General features: G+C 41.3%; 1 protein-coding gene and 1 long non-coding RNA gene across 5 annotated transcripts in view; both read right to left on the reverse strand.

Moving 5' to 3' along the window:
- LOC143127716 (fatty-acid amide hydrolase 2-A-like) overlaps window positions 1–7,496 on the reverse strand; it is a 76,873-nt gene extending 69,377 nt beyond the window's left edge. Inside the window, exon 1 of the mRNA XM_076289378.1 lies at window positions 7,217–7,496. Coding sequence (XP_076145493.1) covers window positions 7,217–7,405 — 189 coding nt within the window. The 5' untranslated portion in view covers window positions 7,406–7,496. The remainder of the gene's footprint in view (window positions 1–7,216) is intronic.
- On the reverse strand, window positions 1,736–7,209 carry LOC143127718 (uncharacterized). Of its 4 annotated transcripts, XR_012987675.1 has the most exons (9): window positions 5,517–7,209; window positions 5,087–5,208; window positions 4,886–4,966; window positions 4,495–4,602; window positions 2,911–2,950; window positions 2,648–2,812; window positions 2,462–2,553; window positions 2,285–2,353; window positions 1,736–2,183 (listed from the first exon to the last, which is right to left on the reverse strand). It is a non-coding gene; the product is annotated as an uncharacterized LOC143127718 (long non-coding RNA). The 4 variants fall into 4 exon arrangements; XR_012987676.1 differs by lacking the exon at window positions 5,517–7,209 and having other exon boundaries at window positions 4,495–4,635; window positions 5,087–5,351; XR_012987677.1 differs by lacking the exon at window positions 5,517–7,209 and having other exon boundaries at window positions 2,462–2,536; window positions 5,087–5,350.
- Window positions 7,497–22,203: the final 14,707 nt, after the last annotated feature.

The raw sequence follows: 22,203 nt of genomic DNA on the forward strand, positions 1-22,203 counted from the left end.
GAATGAGTGTCTCCCAGAATGCAGTGCGAGTGAATGCTAGAATGTGTAATGTCGATTATAATAGTTGTAGTTACGTTTACCATGTTGTGTATTTGTTAGCGTGTTAGTCTCTTTGGTTGTACCTCATGTGCTTATCCTCGTGTTGATGTGTGTGGTAAACCCTTGTTGTGTGTTGCATGTGCGGCTGAGACTAGGCCCTACCCCTGTGTTACCCTATGTAGTTGTCTGTGTTCGTATGAGTCTTCCTGTTCCAATAAATGGTCGTCCTGGCCAAAGGTGAATCTTGTCTGAGGGTGAGATCGCTACAATTATTACATGTTTTAAGCTTCTCAACTGAAAATGTGCCCGGATTTTGTCTCAGTATGTTGTTCTGGACACCACATAGAAATTATTTAAGCTGCCAAAAATGCTTTAACAATTAGTCTGTCGTAAAACGCTACTTTGCCTGGACTGTAGGCTGCAAGATAGACAGTGATCGATTTACTGAGCTCTATGCTTATGAGTGTGACCAGAGGTTAAATTGGGCCGGAGCGCACCGGAGCGCAGCTCCGTCTCCTCAGGTCCACAACACACCCTGCCGGAGCTCAGCTCCGTCTCCTTCAGCACCAAATATTATTATTCCACTAGAATTATTTTTCATCTCCTGGCAAATACATGGCATATGAGACTGAATAATTAGCAAGACTAGCCTAATATTGAACTTCCGTGGCCCAGTAAAATCTTTAGTTCAGGTTTAATTTCTCGCGGTGTACTCGTCACACATAGCCTATCACGTGAACAAGCGGAATCTAAGCTGTCCAATGATATTAACGCCAAGTGGCTGTGATCAATGGTTCGCGAAAAACTTAACATTGGACTTGTAATGAAATGTGTAGACCTAGTCATATTTGCATTCTGCACACATCTCTGCACAAACTATTCACTCAACACAAGGCGAACCGTATATCACAATAAACAGCAGACCTTGCCGAATACGAGGATATAACGCATACATCTGTAGGCTACAACAAGCGGTTCCCGAGTGATCCGTTTTTTTAAATTGCAATACATTTCTACATGGTCTCCAACTTTGGGCCAAAATTATAATGTATTCTCATCTAAACTACAGCCTACAGTATGTCAGTAGAAACGTTTCTGTAAATTGCTTAGCCAGAGTATCCAACCATCATGTTTGTTATATTGGCAGATGCTATAATATAGCCTAATATAATATAATATACATATATAATATACTGCTTCCTAATGCCATGAATGCAAAAATATGAGGGAAAAAATCATGAGACGCAAATATTTTTTTCTTGATATAAAGGCTGACATAAGACATATTGCATTTAAGACAAATATTATCACATCTACTTTCCCAGATATGGGTAGCCCAGACTGTCCTGAAAAAAAGGAAGATATAGCATGTATACACTGTAAAAATTATAAGATCCTGGAGGAACTTTTAGGGGTTCTTCAATTTGAAACTGTGGGGGAACCTCAAAAGGTTCTTCGAAGAACCTTTAAAGAAAGGTTCTTTGAAGAACCTTTTCAAAGGTTTCTTGAGGAACCTTTTGAAGTTCATTACAGAACCTTCATTATTATTAACCTTTATTATTATTATTATTATTATTAGAATGTATTAACCTTTATTGTTATTATTATTTTTATTATTATAATGTGGGATAAATGTACATGAAACAACAGATGTATTTAAGCAAGAATTTAATCAAAAGCGTCAATATATCAAAATATTAGGAATACTGTACATGAAAGGATGGACAGATAGATACATAAATAAATATATAAATAAACAAATAATACACAGGCTACATAGATGAAGGCATGAATGAAAACATCTATTAAACAATGCTATTAACAACACAATTTTAACTTCCTAATGTACATGAAATAGTCAATAAATGATTGATTGAACTACAGTATTTAAGTATGAAATTTGACATCCGAAATAATTCTTTTGTCTTAATATCACACATAGACTGTAAAAACAAAAATGTGTTGTTCACGGCCTTTGGGTATTCCATATTGAAAATTAAATAAACTGCTAGCAATGCTCCAATGCCCATCAACACATATTCTGGTGTTACGACGTCTTGTCCGTCCATGCAAAGTGTAATAGTGGTGTCTTCCTCAAAGGGGTTCCCTCTCATGCATAGGGTAGGTGTGGGTGTCTTGGATATCTGAAAAGTACAGAATAACAGTATTTAGAATGGTAATTGGTGATATTCAAGCCCATTGGCAGTGGAAGTTTCTAACAGTGTCAAATGACTGGTACTCTTACCTTATCCACAACGTATGAGCCTGTCAGGATTGTCCCCAAACAGATATGGCCGCTCTGCTGCAAAGAGTCCTGAATTTGAACAATACACTGGATAAGTCTTATAGCAGTAATAACATACTTGTAATTCCATACAGTTTTATAACAGTAATGACAAGTGTAAATCAAACTTCTTAATACCTTTGTATTTGTAGGTTGTCTCCTCACAGGCCTGATTTAGTGCGGATTGGTACTTAGGTCAATGTTATGCAGGTGCTGAATTTCAGAGAAAACTTTTAAAAATATAAGAACAAATTGCATGTTTGCTTGGCAGAAGAACATCTGAAAAATAATTTGCAGTGAACTAAATGCCAAATGTTAACTCACAGTTCAAATGTGGTGTAAAGCTGGGTATTCAGTAAGGATTTCCTGTGTGGAGTGGCGTTGAATAAATGGCACTCTGTCACTGATTGTTCTCCTTATTCTGTTTTCAATCGTATTTAGATCAGGGTTTACTTTTCAACACTGCTCCTTCATTTTTGTCTCATTGTCCTGTAAATGTTACATTCAATTTAAAGTAAAGGTCAATTTGGTTAAAGAAATGTAATAAGTAGTAATATATGGTGTTTAATCATCATCTGAAAACTTACATTGGATTTGGATACGCTTTCATCACCGAGAACATGTAACCTGTCAGTGTAAAAAGATTATCAGTGAACATATGCACACGCACGCACACACACACACACACACACACCATACCTGAACTACAGTGTTTGCATCCTGGGTAGCAGGTAGGGCTGCACGATATTAGGAAAACATGCGATATGCGATAACATTATTGAGTACTGCGATAACGATATAATTTGCGATATTTAAATATACTGCTCAAAAAAGGTTTTCCACACATTTTTGAAACCTTCCACCCTTTCCCCCATTCTCAAACTACATTCACAGAATGTCTGACAGTTCTCGCCTCAAAAGTTTTACTTGTGCTCAGAACCAAACAGTGTCAGAGTACTGATCCAGTGTATAATTGAAGTGTTCTCTTACTTTTTTTGAGCAGTATATTTAATGTTTTTTTCCCCCATTCTGCTTGGGGGGGGGGGGGGGGTAAATGTATAATTACAGAAATAAATGTATAATTTTCTACATAAACAATATAAAATATCATGTAGCCTAGGCTATATATGGCCTGATGGACAGCTAAGAGACCTGATAGGCTATCGAAGTTGTGTGGAAGATCTGCTCCTAATCCTCATAAAAGACGGATGGACAGCCAATCTGAACACTTGTGCACCAGCCAGCGGAATATTCCACATTGCCAGCCTTCGATGGGCCTAGCAAAGAAGCTACTTGCTATATCGCGGCAGTCATCTCAGTCTGTAACCTCATAGGCTGTGCATCCCACGTTATTAGGCTACCGGCATGCCGACTACGAGGGCAGCGGAAAGTGAAAGTAATTGGGCTGCAATCGCACAGTCCAGGCTAAGAAGTAGGTTAAACAACTTTTACAAATAACGAATCCTGATTACCTCTGTGCTGCTGTCTGAGGCTTTTGCTAAATGCAAATCATGAAATACAAGCCTTACAGACAGTGAAAGACAGATATCTTCTGATATAGCGATAACGAAAGAAATTGTTTATTTTAACACGGTGGAGAAGGACGCATTTGCGCTGTGTTTGTAACACGGCATCCTTCATAAAACCAAAATATTCCCATATAACAGACGTGCTTTTCCTTTTAGTCACTAATTCCTCTTCACCCAAGTGTAGCCTACCTCGCTCGACTCACTATCTTCAGCCATCACGACTTAGCTCCCGCTTCCAACACCTAAAACACCACACACCTAAACTGGTAGGGGACGGGCTTCTTGGGCAGCATGACAGCATCGGTTTGGTAAAATATGTTGACATTCAGAATGTGAATACACCAGACTGTATGGAATGCGCACGGCACAGAAAATGTATCGAAATTTATCGAAAATTACGTAATCTTTGCGGTATGTCCATCGCAAGCGTTGATATCGCGATAACGATAGATTTTAGATATATCGTGCAGCCCTAGTAGCAGGTATCTGTGTGAATAGAAAAAAAAATAATAAGTGTGGTTTCCCTTGAGTTTTGTCCTGGAATTAAAGTAAACCTCAATAAGGATCACAGTGAAGTGTAATTCTGAAAGCTTCTGCTTGAGATACAGATGCATTTTGCTTTGTGAGGAAAAGGTGACTTGCCTGTGATGAATTTTGCCTTTTCCCATGCTTTGCTCGATGGTATCCAATTTCAGGAAGGCTCAGTGGGATTCTCTCCTTCTTGAATTTGTTTTTAGCATTCCCAACCAACTATAATATGAAAGGTTATATAAACCAATTAGCCTAAAGGAAAATTCAAATGCAATGGCCTGGTTTATACAGGTGTTAAGCAACATACCAACAGCAGTGAAGAGTGTCATAGTAGGCATACATGATTCAACTGCATCTGTAAGTGAGCAGACTACAACAACCTGAATACCCCTGACAGGACTATCCCATCCCATTATCCCTACTTGTTAGGTGCACTAAAAAAGGACCCTCACTACAGCCAGTAGGCCTAACTGTATGTTTATTACTTTAATAATCTACTTACATGCATATCCTGGTCCTGTGCGATCCCGGAGGAAAGGGTGCTTAGATACAGCAGCAGCACAAATGTCATGATACTGGATACCTTTGAAATTAAACATAGAGATGGAGTAGCCTATATTTTAAATGACTGGTTGTTGTTTTGCATGAATGCAAATGAAGAACAGTAAGTAAAGCTGTAGGCTACCTCATGCTATACACTTACCACATAGAAATTGAATCAAATAGGACCTGTATAATCTGCAAAATGAACGTCAGGACTTCCTCCATTAAATGTTAGCTTTCATTTCAGGAGAGTTGGAAACACGGGAAGTTGAAAAGTCTGTGCTGAAGGAGTAAAATAGACAGAATATTTGGCTAACATTCAGTTTAAGCATAGCATACAAGACAAGGCATAATGCTATCTTATAACTTAAAAAACTAACGGTAGGCTAAATAAGGCTAAGCTCTAATGTTATGTTAACGATGACACGTTGACCTTACCTTTAGTTGTATGCTATAGCCTATAATGAGGTCATGGTTAAAACGTCTCGTTTCCATTTAATATGTAGAATATGTATCATTTAAGGTATAGTTTCTGACAAACGTCAACATTAAAAAAGCTTGAGATAGGGCTGTCAAAATGTTGCACTCACCTCCTGTAGTAACGTTGACTCAACTGTCAAATTCTGTTGCCATGTTTAAAGAAGATTCCACACGCGCGTCATCGCCTCGAGCAACACCTGTGCGCCCATCGAGTTATCCGACCGTGTTCTGCTGCTATTTTGGCATAGGCAGTAGGCCTAGCCTATGCTCGTCTAGTTTTTCAAAATAGTTAATTACACACAATTAAGAAAACACCACACAAGTAGCTGAATTCTTCAGATCTTTTGCGCAATGAAACACAAGTCAAACTATAGGCGATTAGGGTCATCAAAACTCTTATTTTGTTGTCATAGCCTATCACAGGCCTAGTATCATATTATCTGATTAGGTTAGCTTATGTTTTGAATCAGTTAGGCCTAGGCTACACAGCAATATAGGCCTGTAAAAGATAAATTCAAGAAAATTATTCTTTCTCAGCTGGAGATCCTCCAGGAACCTTGATTAAATTGGGTTCTTTGAGGAACCTCCTTTCATACTGAAAAATCGTTAAGGTTCTTGCAGAGACCTCTAAGAGCATCAAGGCACGTTTGAGTTCTCAGAAGAGCCCCTGGGTTCTTGGAGTAACATTGAGGTTCTTCAAGGAACTATCCAATTTTTACAGTGTAGATGCCCATTACAATGACCAATATAACTCAATAACCAATATGACTAGCTTAAGCCTTAGATTAACTAGCTGAACAACACAGGTTGTTTTGCTACAGGCTACTGCATAATTTCATGGAGTGCTGAAATGTACACTATTTTTGACCTATTTTTGAAAATATGCTTTGTGGTTGTGAATTTATTGCAGTATCATAACTATTCTGTGTGCATGGTTAAAAAAGCACAAATATTTCCATCCATATATTTTATAATAATTTTATATAATATTATGTAATTATTAAGTCTAACCTCTGAATTTCTTTTGAAAGTGCACCAGATTGATGCATTTAAACGTTAAAATATGCCCAAGCCTTTGCACGGAATCATTGCCTCAATATCAACAAATCAGGATAGGCTATGAATCTGATTGAATTTAGTATTGGCCATCCCCAAAATGCACCAGATTACAGGAAATCACAACCCCCCCCTCAACAATAGTAGTCCTACCTTACATTAATACTGGAAAAAGAGCCCATTTGGTGTAAAAACACATTGTCATTTTACGGCGCGATTTTGAATGATGACCATCACCGTAAGGGCTCCCCCTCCTTACAAAAGCCAATTTAACCACTGAGTGTGACGGTAGGCTAACAAGCATTATGTAATAACTCGACAGGTCTAATACATTGTCACGTCATTAGGCTATAGCTAATAACTGCCGCATTTTGTCATAATGAGCCAAATTTGGTAATAAACTGCTTGTTTATTGCAATAAACACAATTTAAGCAAGGTCGTAGGCACATAAAAATAGACTAGACTTTTTCCTTAGTCAAATAGTTTAAAGTGTCGTCACTGGCAGTGCTTAAAGTGTAATTCCAGCCAAAATTGACCCGGGTGTTTTTCTGCATTAAAACACATCAAATGTGGACATTTTGCCTCCGTGAGACTCATGTTCGAAACCCAACAAAACCTTCGTTGTTTTACTTTGACAATTCCCTGTTTGCAGAGCATTTTGTGTGGATGCAGACATACATTATACATGAACAGGTGATTTCGATGAGAATTGTGTAGCCTACAGTAAAAAAAAAAAAACTTTATGATGCAAACCTCTCTCCGACGAATTTTCTTTGCAAGTTGCGTAGCAGACAGCTTCAGCAGCGGGTTGGTGACTGGAGGGACTTTGGTAGGTGCACCAGCGGTCGGTCTTGGACTCAGCAACCAAAATATAGCATATAACACGCCCATGAACGCACGCCTAACCCACACTTGCAATCGTTCGAAGTAGGTGAGCGCCATGGTGGCGATGTGTAAACTTCGCTCAGATGCTATAAGTCAGGAAAAGCCTCTAACACATTCTGTTCAGGCTGAACTGTCTAATATAGGCTACTCGAAAACGCCTATAAACTCCCGTCACCATGACTAGGCTAAGAATATAGGCGGAGCAAGATACTTCGTCGTAGGCCTGTAGTTCCTAGCCATTCAGAGCACCTCGGAATGACAAGGACCGCCCCCATGGCTACTTTGTTTTTCCGACAGCAAGTGTTCAAGTGCTTTGCCATCGAATGTGTGACAAACACGGATGCCACAACAAAGGTTAAAACATACACTCACTAATCCTAAACAAACAACTGTATTTGCTTAAAATATAGTGTAAGATGCTTGTGAAAGAAAGATATGCAGCTTTTCAAGTGATAAAAAGGACAAATTCCCAAGTTCACATTAAAACTGTTGGACATGAAAGGCCACATGGACTACAAACATGGGCGGATCATGAACTTTCAGGCCCCTGGGCCCAGATGTATTAAGGGCCCCCCACTTATTGTCGTATATGTGGGAGGGGGGGTTTGGGGGTCCTCCCCCAGAAAAAAAAACATTTGTTTGATGTGATTTCCTGTATTCTGGTGCATTTTGGGGATGGCCAATACTAAATTCAATCAAATTCATATAGCCTACATCCCGATTTGTTGATATTGAGGCAATGATTCCATGCAAAGGCTTGGGCTTCAGGGCCCCCTGACCCTGGGCCCGGTAGGCCCGTGCAGTAATCCATCCCTGACTACAAACGAACTACAACGTGACGACAAAAGTGATGACGAGCCCCTAATTGGGCAACTCTGTTAGCAAAATCTAGCCCCAGTTTCTGACCTCTGACCATAGACAGTAAAAGAAATGGACGAACAGACTCCGTCGTTCTCAATGGGAGGGCACTGAGTCATTTTTCAGTTGGTCCCCCCAGTACTGCGCAGACTCGCACTTAACTTCGTGACGTTAGCCATCGAACTGAATCTTGTAACTCATATGATAGATACACAGAAATTCTTCTCACACTTCCTTCGCCTTCAAAGTCATCAAAGTTAAACATTTATTTATGTATTATTATTAATATCATCCTCACAAGTGATATCAAGTCGTGTTAATGTTGAAACTACCACACATGATCATCTTCAAAAACAGTCATGGTAAAACAAAACAAAAAAGGTATAGCCTTGAGGCTAGAAGCTAATCTTCTTTCCACTTTCTGACCTACGGTCAATCCATCGAAAACCTCTGAAATGATTATCGTTCGACTACCTAACGGTAAAACTACTGTTTTTCATTAGGTTTACTTGCCTCTATGCTTTACCTTAACATAGGCTACAATGCTATTGTAGGCTACATAGCTTTGTTCACGAGTTTCCGTGCTGGCTGGACTACGCTTCTTATCCAAACAATACGGTTATCTCCCTTCAGTGCGTTAGCTTCCCTTCAACCGGACATGCTAAACATTCTTCTTACGGGAACCTAACGTTACATACGAGGTAGTCGAGTCTTGTTTTGCCTTTTATTGTTTATGTAGATAACACAGAAGCTAAAATATCGGCACATAATATATGTCATATGAAGTTATGGGAGTTCAAAAAAATCCTAAATGAATGGGCGTTCTATGGGGTTAGCAGAGAGTTGATAACCACCGCTACATTGACGCTTCTACTTCCGGGAATTCGCCTGCCCCCTTGCCTCTGACTCACACATTAAGTGACGTGAATGACGCGGAATGATGATGTTTTCACTCGGAGAAAGGTTTTTCCGAAGCCCATGAATGCTAGGTTACCATCCTACGTCCTTCCGGCCAAAATTTGATTTCAGCCTCGCACGTAGTCTGGCCCAACCCACAGTATACGGCTCGCGTGCGGCCGCGCCAATCAGCGAACAGTTGAGTGATGACGCGGAACTTGCCTGCCGAGTTGCTTGTAGTCCAGCGAAGCTTGTAGTTCAACAGCATAGCAACAATGGCGACGGAGGAAGAGACGCTAGAAGCTATCCGCGAAGTTGTCTCAACTCTCGAGGGCATCAAGAAATTAAAGCAGGAACAAGAGGCATGTCTTGTCAATTTTATAAATGGCAAGGACGTCTTATAACTCTCCTTCCAACTGGCTTTGGGAAAAGTTTGATTTATCAGATGGTGATAGCTAAAACTAAACGCACAAGTGTACTACATGCCAGAGTTTCCGCTAGGAAAAAATGGTGCCGGTCAAAGTGACCGGCAGAGGTTTCGTTTTCCGGACATTTTGATGATATGCCGGTCAAATATCCTATTATCGCTTCTTAATTACCTAGTCAAGTTGAGGAAAACTGGAGACAGGCTATGTAGCTTAAAGAATGACATAATCAGGCTGAATAGAATGCAACATGTTCATTAGCCTAACTTACGTAAACATGCCTAACAAGATCTAGCCAGTAGGCCTATCTATGTTTTCATGGACAGCAAGAGTCCGCTTCGTTCATTGTTTTAAAAAGGCTACGTTGTTTGTTGCTGCTACCCACGTTATCTCCAGTGGTTTAACTTGCACAGATGCGCACACACAAGAATGAGCGCTCACGCCACTACCCCCTAAGGCTATGCCTCTTTATTTGATAACAATAAATTAAGAAATATTTCCTATCCTGGGAAATGTTTTGTTTATTTTTCTTTCGGTCCGCGGTTCAATGATACCGTTTAATTGTGCCGGAAATTATCCGCGGACCAGCAATCTCCTCGTCGAGGAGGCCCTAACCCTGCAGATCATAGACAGAGAAAGCATAGGCCTACTGTAGCCTATGCTTTGGGTACAGAACACAGTTGCATGTCCAGTGTACACGGAGAATGACAGTGTCTTGGAGCGGCCCCGCAACTCCACTTCCAACGTCATGATTCCGACAGATACGCCCGACACTTATGCTTTTTATCTGGTGGTGGTGGAGTTGACCGGACATCTGAGGCTTCAGACGTTACCAATTTATCATCATCCATCGCGTCTGGCCTCTAAAAAAACTTTTAAGGCTAGTCTGCCTGGGCCTGGCCATGTTTGAACCGCCTCATTTGTTCGTTGTTTAACATGGACGTTTTAAGCGCGCGCTTCCTATTTGAAATGTTTCCTGCAGTAGGCTATTTGAAATGCAGCATAGGCTATGCGTGTTGTTTAATAGCTTTCAAAAGGTAGAGCCTGTACATTTAAAAACATAGCCAAAGGACGTATTGCTTTAATATAGGCTTACATTTTAAGGCTTATTCTCAAATTCAGATTGCGTTAGGGGGACGGGATTATTAGACAATTTCAATCGGACAATTTGACCGGAGAGATTTAATTTTGTCGGACATTTCATTTTTTTTCCGGCCAATGTCCGGTAATTACCGGACAACGGAAACCCTGCTACATGCATCACTACTTATCATGTTTTCAAATAAACGTTTGCTGCTCGTTATTCTCCCCCCCTCAAATTACCTTAACAAAATCAATGCGGCATAGGCCTACTTAAGGAATGGAATGTTAGCTACTAGCTACCCTACCGAGCGGGGCTCAAGGCGAGGCGGTGTGTCTTGACGTGAGCTAGCCGGTTACCGAGCGGAGCTCAAGGCAAGGCTGCTGTGATTGTGCCTGACTGGGACTAGCGGCCGGTTACCAAGCTGGGCTCAAGGTAAACCGCTCCATGTTTGTGTTTGACAGAGGCTAGCCTGTGGCCGAGCTGGGCTCCAGGCGAGGCTACCGTGCTTGTGGACAGTAACGTTAGCCAATCACCGAGCGTGGCTCAAGGTAGGCTGCGTTGTTTTATGCCGAACAACTGTTAGTTTAACTGAGCAAGCTCCAGGTTAAATAACACATAGGTCGTCAGTACAATCCAACTTATCCGAGAGTGTAGTCTGAACAGCCCGTGGAGAACGAAGTAAGCTCCGACAAAGTCACCTGGCTGCGTAGAACAACAATCGTCTGATAAGCGGCGAGAAGAGACAAGAGGGAAAACTGGCGTGTGACAAGAGCTGATATAATCTCGGCGACGTGACGCTTTTGGTATACATCTCTCGGTCTGTGGCTGGCGCAAGTTAGAGATATATCCACTACGAAGAGACTGCCCTGGCGGTCAGGTAGCCTGCATACTAGCCAGCGGTCTGTTTACCGTGCTTTCTATTTGTCTCGTAAATCCGCCGCCCGAGTTGGAAAGTTTAAATTACCCAGCTTTCTTGCGGCATTTTGGGCAGACACGCCCACTTTACCTCGGAGTACTTGAGAGTACCCTGAGGTGGACGTACAACCTTACAAGAAACATGGCTGCGCCCATAGTTGAGATGAGATGACATGTATTTTTTTTTGCATATGTACTGTGTTGGTCATGTTAATGTTGATGTAATGCTCTTACACACTAGATTACATTGCTGCTTCAATCCGGTCACCAATTCATGCATTGCACGGTTTTGCTGTGCCTGCAATACAATGTAACAATTTGTTTTCCAGCCGTTTAACTAGAGGCTACATGTAGCACAAAACAATAACAATGACTAGCCTCCTGCTAATGCCCCCCGTGGCTCGAGAGAAACGCGTTCCTATAGCCACTCATTCCTACATGTTGTACAAGTGGGTGTACGATGATTTACAAGACAAATAAAAAGCAGCTACTGAGAGCAGAAGTGGGAAGCGTAACGGTACCGATCCACTTGCACGACACTTCATTTTGTCGTGTCGCATTCCACTCTAGTCCTATGGGTGACGTCAAGCGACTTTAACACGCCCGCAAAGCTTTCCGGGAAGACATTTGAAAATATGTCGCGCGTCAAAAAGCTGGGCAAAGCCCATCTTTATGCAAATGAATCTGTTGAACGCGAGGCGACTCTCCAATGAAAGGACGAGGTTGTGGGTCCTTTGTTCTACCACAACGGTGCCTGTGAAACTTTGGTTCCGCTTACAAGACAAATAATGTTTTAACGATCTCTTCCACGACCACCTAGTAGTCCACAAAACAAACGAAACTAAGATTTGGATGAATATATTGACTGTTGGTGTTTCTGGTGAGGATTTGAGATTGCATTGAGTAGTTTAAATAAAACAAGATTTCCAAATGGCTTGCATAGTTAATGTATTGTATACTGTTTATGTACATGCCTAAAATTGTGGTCCATTTGTGGAAAAACACTTAAGATACGTTAAAACGAACTGAGTATGAGCTGGTAACTGACATTTTAAACAAAACGCCCACACACGACTGAACGTGGGGAGGCAGCGCGACATCTATGCGACACGACAAAATGAAGTGTCGTGCAAGTGGATCGGTACCGTGACGGGTCGTGTCCATTATCGCGGCAAAGCCCACCGCGCCGCACATAGCCCATTCATTTCCTATGGAGAGCGGGCAAGGCGGGGTTTACGCTTCCGCAATGCACCTTGGGAAGGTGGCGCGGCCATTCGAACAGAAGCGGCGCGTCAAGAAGTTGGGCTCGGCTGAACTTTATGCAAATGAGAGCGGCTAACGCGAGGTGGTTAGCCAATGAAAAGTACATCTTCGGTAAACAAGTTCTGTCCTTTGCTCTAGTCTTCCGGTCCGGAACAATAGCCTGCCAGAAATATTTGTTCCGCCTGATAATCGTGTAGGTTTTATGACAATATATTAAGCTATATAGTGGCGAAGAAGTTAAGTTTAGAACAAGTTCGCCACTGCACCCTATCAAAAAGACCTTGTTGGCGACTTGAACCAAGACAGAATGTGCTTTGGAGGAACATGTCAGTGATATTTGTGAGTGTTTCAATAAAATATGTTAACAGCAGTAGGCTACCTCCACTTTAGTAGCCTACGTTAGCTGGCATTGTGTAATTACAAAAAATAAAACGTTACACCATACACTTTAGCTTATACACGCCCACAAGAGGCGACGGGAGAGAGGGCTAGGCGTCTGCAAGCGTCTACGCGCCGCAATAATGGACACGAGCTGTAAGAGCCTGAAGCGGAAGTGGTAAGCATAAAAGCAGAGAATAGGCGTGTTCGACTTGAGGCAGATCTGTGCAGATCTGACTTGATGTGATGCATGCTGGGTTGAACACAATGCATACTGGGATGGACGCAATGCTTGCTGGTTAGAAATTCTGTCCGACTTCTGTCAGCCGGGGAGGGACTTACCACCGTGACACCATGTCACATATCTATATATATATTAAAATATCGCGGGAGTCTTAGCCTGCAGACAGATCTTGCAGTTGCCTTCCACGAGCTGCACGAGCTAAAACACGCCCTCATGACGTCAGTTCAAAGACGTGATAGGGCCATTTGGGAGGAATGTCCTCATGACGATTATGACGGGAGTCTCATGCTGCTCCCTTATGTTGGAATATGCGAAAATAAACAGAAAATCGAAGGGATACCTTCTTATACGTGATTTCTGCAACAATGGTAGGCTAGCCTACTGAAAACATTTTGATATTCTGTTATTTTCTGCTGTTGGCTAAATAGATAGACACACATATAGGGGAAACACTTGATATTGAATTGATGTGCTACAATGCAGGCCTGTTAACTGTATGACAACAGTGGTCAGTCATCATGCTCATTTTAATGAGTAAGAATGAAAGTTCTGCTGTGTTTATTGCAAACAACATTCCGTGATATCTCCCGCGAGTCACGTCAGGCAGACTGTAGCCTGCCTGTCCGGGATGAGCTGCCCTCTGTTGTAGCTCCTCCCTGCTAGCCTCTGAAGATCACGTTTATGTAGAAAGCCAGGCCAAGTCAGACTCTAAGGCTAGACACTATTACAACAATCAGAAAAACATTGGAGGAAAAAAAAAAATGTGCAAAATAGAAAAAAAGAAATAGTGTACACAAGATTAAGAATGGGACACACAGGACTAAATGCAACACTTAAACTGATAGGAAAAGGTGATGGATTATGCATAGAGTGCCAAACACTGGAAGATGTGGGGCATGTTTTGTTTAGATGTGGAAGATTCAGAGAACAGAGACAAACATGGCAAGAATTGGATGAGAACATAGAGGATATTCTTGGGGAACAAGGAATGCAAGTAGATAGAATTAGAGCCTTATTTGTTTTCCTGAAAAACACGGAGTTAATGAAAATAATTTAATTTTTGGTTTTGCTTTGATTGGTTGTTTATTTGTTGGTTTCTGTTTTGTTATTATTTATTATCTCTAGATTTATTTTTACACCTTTCTGATTGAATAGCCAAAACCTCCAATAGCATCACTCTACACACTCCTGTACAGTAGGTGGCGGTATACATCAATTAAACGATGTAATCTGCCATTAAAGGAAAGAAGAAGAAGAAAATTTACTTGTGCGAGCAGCAGAGATTTGTAATGGCAGAATAGCTTCCTAATTGAAAGACAGCAACTGTGGAAGGTTTAGTACCTGTGGAATATATTTGTAAGTGAAGGACATACTTAAAATCGTTCGTGTTATTTTTTTGTTAAATCACAAATGTACAGTCACTAAATGTACACATAAATTAATTTATTTTATAACCCCCAGTCAGTCCCCCAGAAAGTCACTGGCAAACAGAAAGCACCATGGAAATGTGCTATAATTTCTATATATGGGTTTCTCATTGAATTAAATGTTTTAGTAAAACTTACATATATGCAGGGAAATCTGGTTGCCATCCTTTGACTTAGGAATGTTAAGATAACCCCTGTGTCATCTGAAACACCCTCTGTAGGAATGTAAAGTATCATGGTGACTCCATGGGGGATAACAACACAAACATGGCTTAGGTTGACGGGTTCTTGTAAACATTCTTATTTCTGTTAAATACCAGCTGGTTAGATGATCACTGGTCGGGCTTCTTCTCTAACATCATCAGCAAAAATATAAATAATGCTCATGTGCATGAGCTCATATGCAAATATAAATAATGCTCATGTGAAAAGCTAAACTTCATGAAGGCAATGACCAAATCAGCTTTTTTACCATCTGAAAAATATTTCCCCTGGTCAGAAAAAACCATGGTGAAGCAGCATTCAGCTACAGGTCAGTTCTGCTTTGGAATGAACTCCCTGATGAAATTCTTTCTCCTAAACTGATCTTTAGAGTTAGCCTGGCAAGCTGCCGCTAGGGTGCGTCTAGATTTCTAGGTTACTTTAGAGTATTAATCTATTTATTTATGGCTGTACTCTATGTTATGATTTTTTAATAATGTATTTTTAGGACTTTATCCTTTTTATTCAATTTTACTGTATTTTATCTAATTGGGGGCCAAGCAGCGAAGCTGCGAAGGCACCCATTGAGTTACTAGCTTTTCCTATTATTACACTTCTGCCATTGGAGTCTATGGCAGCCCATAGAACGCCTGGCTAAAAAGTGCAGATTTTTTGGCAGAAAGTTTCGGGACACTCCACTGACCATTCACACTCATTTACGGACCTCTAAACCCAGCCATCTAGCGCCACCAACAGGTCAAAATCTGGCCGAAAATTGAACCGCTGGGTCTAAAGTTATGAAATTTGGCACACTGATTCAGCACTGTCCCATGATCACTCTCAACAATTTCCAGAACTCTATGCCCAACACTCTAGCGCCACCAATGGGTCGAACCTGGATTGCATTCACGCATGTGACCATTGAATGGTGCGTCCGATTTTCACATATCAGGCACCGTTGGAATCCCTGGACCGACTTAAGTTCAATGACCCCTATTACGTCACTTTCTGCCATATTGGACCTCCGCCATATTGGATTTAGTCCAAACTCTACGAAAAGTTTCAGCGGTCAGAAATTTCATCCGATTTTCATGGAACTTGGCGGAGATATTCTTCTCCCCGAGCCGCACAAACGATACTTGTCAGATTTTTCAATTTCATTTTTGTTTGCCCGTGACAGCCAATCAAATATGGTGATGAAGCCGCCAAACAGGAAGTGGACAAACATCTAGGTGACACTTTGAGTTAACACAGCAAAACTCGATAACATTAGTCAGGACACTTTCTCAATCACTCACAGCAATTTTTATGTATATACATTGAACGCTATAGCGCCACCACCAGTTCAATGTTGGACATGCAATCATGCGTGTGATCCTTGACTCTTTTGTCTGATTTTCACAATTGAGGTAGCATCTGAATCCTTGGACCATCCCGAGTTCATCGACCCCTATCCCATCACTTTCCGCCATATTGGACCTCCGCCATATTGGATTTAATACAAACTCTATGAAAATATTCAGCGGTTACAAATTTCATCCGATTTTCAAGGAACTTGGCGGAGATGATTTTCTGACCGAGCCACACAAACGATACTTGCCAGATTTTTCAATTTCAAGTTTGTTTGCCCGTGACAGCCAATCAAATATGGTGACGAAGCCGCCAAACAGGAAGTGGACTAACATATCGAAGACGCTTTGAGTTAATATAACAAAACTCGATACTATTAGTCAGGACACTGTCCCAATCACTCACAGCAATTCTTATGCATATACATTGAACGCTCTAGCGCCACCTGCAGTTCAATGTTGGACATGCGTTCATGCACATGATTCTTGACTCTTTTGTCTGATTTTCACAATTGAGGTAGCGTCTGAATCCTTGGACGATCCCGAGTTCATCGACCCCTATCCCGTCACTTTCCATCATATTGGACCTCCGCCATATTGGATTTAGTCCAAACTCTACGAAAAGTTTCAGCGGTTACAAATTTCATCTGATTTTCACGGAACTTGGCGGAGATGATCTTTAGACCGAGCCGCACAAACCATACTTGTCAGATTTTTCAAATTCCACTTTATTGGCCCATGACAGCCAATCAAATATGGCGATAAAGCCGCAAAACAGGAAGTGGGCTAACATCTCGGAGACGCTTTCATGTATGAAGTCCAAACTTGGTACAGGGACTTTGTATCTGATTGTGAGGACACGGGAAGAAATTGGCATCATTTGGCCTCCATAGGGGGCGCTGTAATACAGGAAGTGAGCTTGTATCTCAGCAACACTTCGGTGTATGAAGTCCAAACTTGGTACAGGGACATATTAGCTGATTGTGAGGACATGAAGGAAAGTGGTCTCATTTGGCCTCTAGGGGTGCTGTAATAAAGAAAGTGAGCTCACATCTCAGCAACACTTTGGTGTATGAAGTCCAAACTTGGTAGAGGGACATGGTAGCTGATTGTGAAGACATGCAAGGAAAGTGGTTTAATTTGGCCTCTAGGGGTGCTGTAATAAAGAAAGTGAGCTCACATCTCAGCAACACTTTGGTGTATGAAGTCCAAACTTGGTAGAGGGACATGGTAGCTGATTGTGAGAATGCACAAGGACATTGGTGTAATTTGGCTTCTTGCTGTGAGTGCTTGCTCATGCCATGGCAACGCCATTCCTGCTATAGCGCACTGCTTGGCCCCCACATTGCTGCTTGCAGCTATATTTTTACTTGATCTTATTGTTCCAACTGCATCACACATTTTTGACTCTTCTATATACATTTTCTGATAACCTTTTACCTAAAAACCACAAAAACACCTAAGAATACCTAAAAACAAGTAATTTTATTTTTTATTCATTTTATGTGCTCGACTGATTTTTAAATGTTATTAATTGTCTCCCTTCTTTTTTTACTTATTATTTGTTGCTACTCTTTTCGATGGTGTAAAGCTCACTGAATTGCCTTTGTGCATGAAATGTGCTATATTAAATGACGTTACCTTGCCGTACCTATTTCAGTTTCACTTATCGTATCATTGAGAAGTCAATATAGGAGCAAGGCACTCCTTATCCTGGCTCATAAAAACGGAGTTTGGTTTGCTTCACTGAACTCAGTTCACTTAATGGTTGTGCATAACACACTGGGAGAAGAGTATGGTTGTCCATGGGACCTTATCAACGAGAATTAATGGATGAACTTAATTATGATGAAGTGGGAAGCCAGCGAGCACACGAGTATACAGTTTTGTAGGAAACGCACTCCATATCTGCAGTAGGCCTATCAATGGGTACCCTATATTATCAGTTTTCCACAAGATGGCGTCAAAAATCTGTCATTGAGCAGAAACTTTCTAATTGACATATAGAAACAGAAGAAATCAGGTTATGAGAATATCTGGGAGCCAACAGGTGTACAAAGGACACCAAAGCAGTAAGCACTGAAGAAATGAACATTTAGTGGTTAACTGGTTTTCACGGCTGAAGCATAAATAGCCACTATGGGTACTGCTAAGCCAGCTTGGCGCCATCAGCTATCCATACATTTCCTATATGAAGAATAATACTGGCAGCAGAAAGGACTGAAAAACTTAATTTCTACACTCAAATAATCAAGTACTGACAATATCCCATCTGAAGCATTACTGTAATACACAGTCTCAGGGGCGCCGCTAGGGTTGTATACATCATGGCGCTAATTACCCCAAAAAAGAAAAGAACGGAGGCTATCCGACACATAGAGAAGTGTTTCAAGCTTTTTAAAAGTTCTGGGATGAGGGAGATTTCACCCCCAGGGATTTTTTTTAAAATTCTGGCTGCTAAACACACCATTTTAATACAATTTGGGTGGGACAGAAATACCTTTAGGGACCGTTCGTTATTTATAAAAGGGGTCACCGGAGGGATTTTGAGTGCTTCGATCAAAAGTTGCATGACCCTCCCCTGCCTGCAAGAAAATTTTCAACAACCCTCCAGCAGTCTTTTCAAAAAAGACATGACCCTCCCCGGGCAATTGTCGGTACCTTCCGCGCACGCTATAAAGTGTTATGAAAACACATCTTCATAAGCTATCGTTCAAAAATTCACCCTCTGCTTTCTGATCGTACACATCACACTTCACCAAGATGGTGGCCATTTCAGTAGATTTACTCACTAACATTGTTGTGGAAACACAATAAGCATGGAAACTAAATGCACACTTCCTGCAACTGCATTAGCCTACTTGAAATAAGTTAGGCTACTCCTCTAGTAAGTATTCACATGAAATAAAACAATAAAACATTGAGACCATTCAACAAAGCACACTGGGTAATAACAAATTCAACACATGAACTTGTTGCTATGGACTCTCTAGGCTTCCTCAGTCATTGTAAAGCTGCCGAAGCTGAACATTATCCAAAACTCAATTTCTCAGACGAGCGTCAATTTGGGAGCTTGCTACACTCCTTCCTTCTTAAATGACTTGAAAAGGCCGTTTGCACAATTTCACAAATAATCACAGGGACCGAAAAATACCTAACATGCCAACTTTTTCCGGGTTTAGGCCTATCATTTTAACTTTTCCCCGCTGTATTGCCGTTTTAATATTTTCCCGTAGAATATCCCATATTACTGTAATACTCTCATAACATTAGTCCTGCATTCTGGTCTGTCTCTGTGTTGTCCTGTTGTTACCCCTTGCCCTTCCAGAGAAACAGATGTATTCAAATCATCGTTTTGCTTGCTTGAATGCGAACTCAGAGTGATGTTAACCTACAGTAGGCCTATTATACTTGGTTGTCGTGAGAGCACGATTTATTGGCGCTTGCAGTGTTCGGCCGTAGGCTATGTCTACGTGCGTACCTGTCAGGCTAAGAGCCAAAGAAATCCCCCTGTATATTCACTCCAAGTTGGTCTACCATAACTTACCAACTCTACACTGTAGACCATAAACTGGCTATTTATATGACCAATGTATTTGTTCAACTTTATGAAGCAGAATTACGCACTGCTACTTGGAACGTAACACATTTTTCTTGGCAGGAGAGAGAATGACAGCGATTAACAAATTGCACTTGTTGCTGGTTACCAATAAATAGGGCCTACTATATATTTTTTTGCAAACAACAAAAACAGAAAGGATGGAGACAGCAAAGCTAGAGATGGGCAGTGTCAAGGTTGCTTGGCTCAAAGCAGCCCTGACATAAAATGGGGGAGACCACACCGTAGCGTTTCAATATAAATACATAATTTATTTACATAAATAGAAAACGTCAGTATGATGTATAAAAGCAAAGTGTCGTGCAAAGTGTGTCTAGGGGAAATGAATAACCAAAACAAAACGCGACGAAGACGGAGGGAGCTCCCAGCAGGGGCTACACGACGGGCGACGGCTCTCTCCAAACTCTCCCCATCGCCACAAATGAGCGCTAGGCCAAGAGAGTGTCCATGGGAAACCCGGCCTTCTTATAGTCCAGCCCATTAGCTACTGGGCGCCACCGCCACCCCTGCACTCAGCACCCTGCAGGAGACAGACAGGCAACACATAGAATAAAGGGGCGGAGCCCCAAGAAGAGTCAACAGGGTCGTAACAGCAGGAACAAGGTCAATTGGTAGAAATGCTTGAATGTTAGGAGCTGGATGTGTGGATGAATGAAGCACAAGTATGCTTTATAAGCATGCACACTGTTTAAAGTTAGGCTAGGCTACACGGTAAACTACAAGTAAACCAAAGTTAAATTTAGCTTTTTTAGGGCTGGATAAAGTTGACCAAATGGATATAGGCTGTTAGGCGTGAATAAAGTAGGCTACTTTGTTGCTCCAACCCTTCCAACGTTAATGGGGACGGATGTATTTTGCGCGAGAAACCCGGGAAATCTCCCTTATTTTCATTGTTCAATGTTGACAGAGCTATGGAACGAAAGAGAACGTTATATGGCGACAGAAATCAACAATAAAACAAGCCACTTTGATTTTTTGCTGTTTTCATTAATACAAAAGATGGGTGACCCTCCCCTCAACAAAGAATAAAAAGACATGACCCTCCCCTATTTTCCTCCGGTGACCCCGTTTATAAATAACGATTAACGAACGGTCCCTTACAGAGCAAGCAGCTCTGGCCATATCGGCTCTGGCTCACATGACGTGAACATTGCTTTAAATGCATTATCGCTTCACTTCCCAACAAGCGAACAAGGAAAGGAAAAGAAAAAAGAAACCAATGAGCTTGTCGCGATAGGCCTAGAGAAAAGACAGCTATACGGTGTACATTTTAGGACATCCTCAGCTGTCAGACTCAGGTGTCAGACATCAGATGAAAAGGCATCAGGTCTCAGGAAAACCGCTGTCAAGTTTACGGAATTACACAGTCATGTCTCAGACATCAGATGAAAAGGAGTCAGGTCTCAGGAAAAGCGGAGTCAGACGAAAAGTTCTCAGATGAAAAGTTATCAGAGTCAGGTTTCAGACATCAGATGAAAAAGAGTCAGGTCTCAGGAAAAGCGGAGTCAGACAAAAAGTTCTCAGATGAAAAGTTATCAGAGTCAGGTCTCAGAAAAAGGGGAGTCAGACAAAGAGTTCTCGGATGAAAAGTTCTCAGACTCTTTCTCAGATTTCTGTTAACTGGTACAACAAGCAAACTTATTTGTGATATAATAGGCTACGAAATAGTTGTTTTCTGAAAGCTAGTTCACTCGTGTGTAGGCTAAAATAAACCCACGTTGCCATGGATACTACAAACAAACTTGGCTGAAGAATCATACATCACGTGAACTTGAGCAGTGCTCAAACTAGCTTGCAGAAATACACTATTTAGTATTATATCCATACTGTCTATGATTATATCACAAATATGTTTGCTTGCTGTACCAGTTTGCTTGCTGTACCAAACCAAACGTATTTGTGATATAATAGCCTAGACTACTGTAAGGGAAGCTACACCAGGAGCGTTCCTTTTGCAGCGCATAAAAACATTTAAGAGTGGTCTATTTTTTTCGAACGTATGCGCCGCTATCACGTCTGGTGTAGCTATTTCCATTGATTATAGTGGAAGCTTTGTTGCAGCAGATGCAATGCTTCAGTTGTGTAGCTTCCCCAAAGATTGTTTTTGGCTTCCCTGTAATACGAAATAGAATTCTTGTTTTCTGCAAGCTAGTTCACGTTATGATTCTTCAGATTTGTTTGTAGTATCCATGGCA

Source organism: Alosa pseudoharengus, unplaced genomic scaffold (genome assembly GCF_046254945.1).
Source record: "Alosa pseudoharengus isolate Yale_2024_CS ecotype anadromous, Long Island Sound unplaced genomic scaffold, YU_APseudo_1.1 YU_APseudo_1.1_scf_17, whole genome shotgun sequence".
NCBI lineage: Eukaryota > Metazoa > Chordata > Actinopteri > Clupeiformes > Clupeidae > Alosa > Alosa pseudoharengus.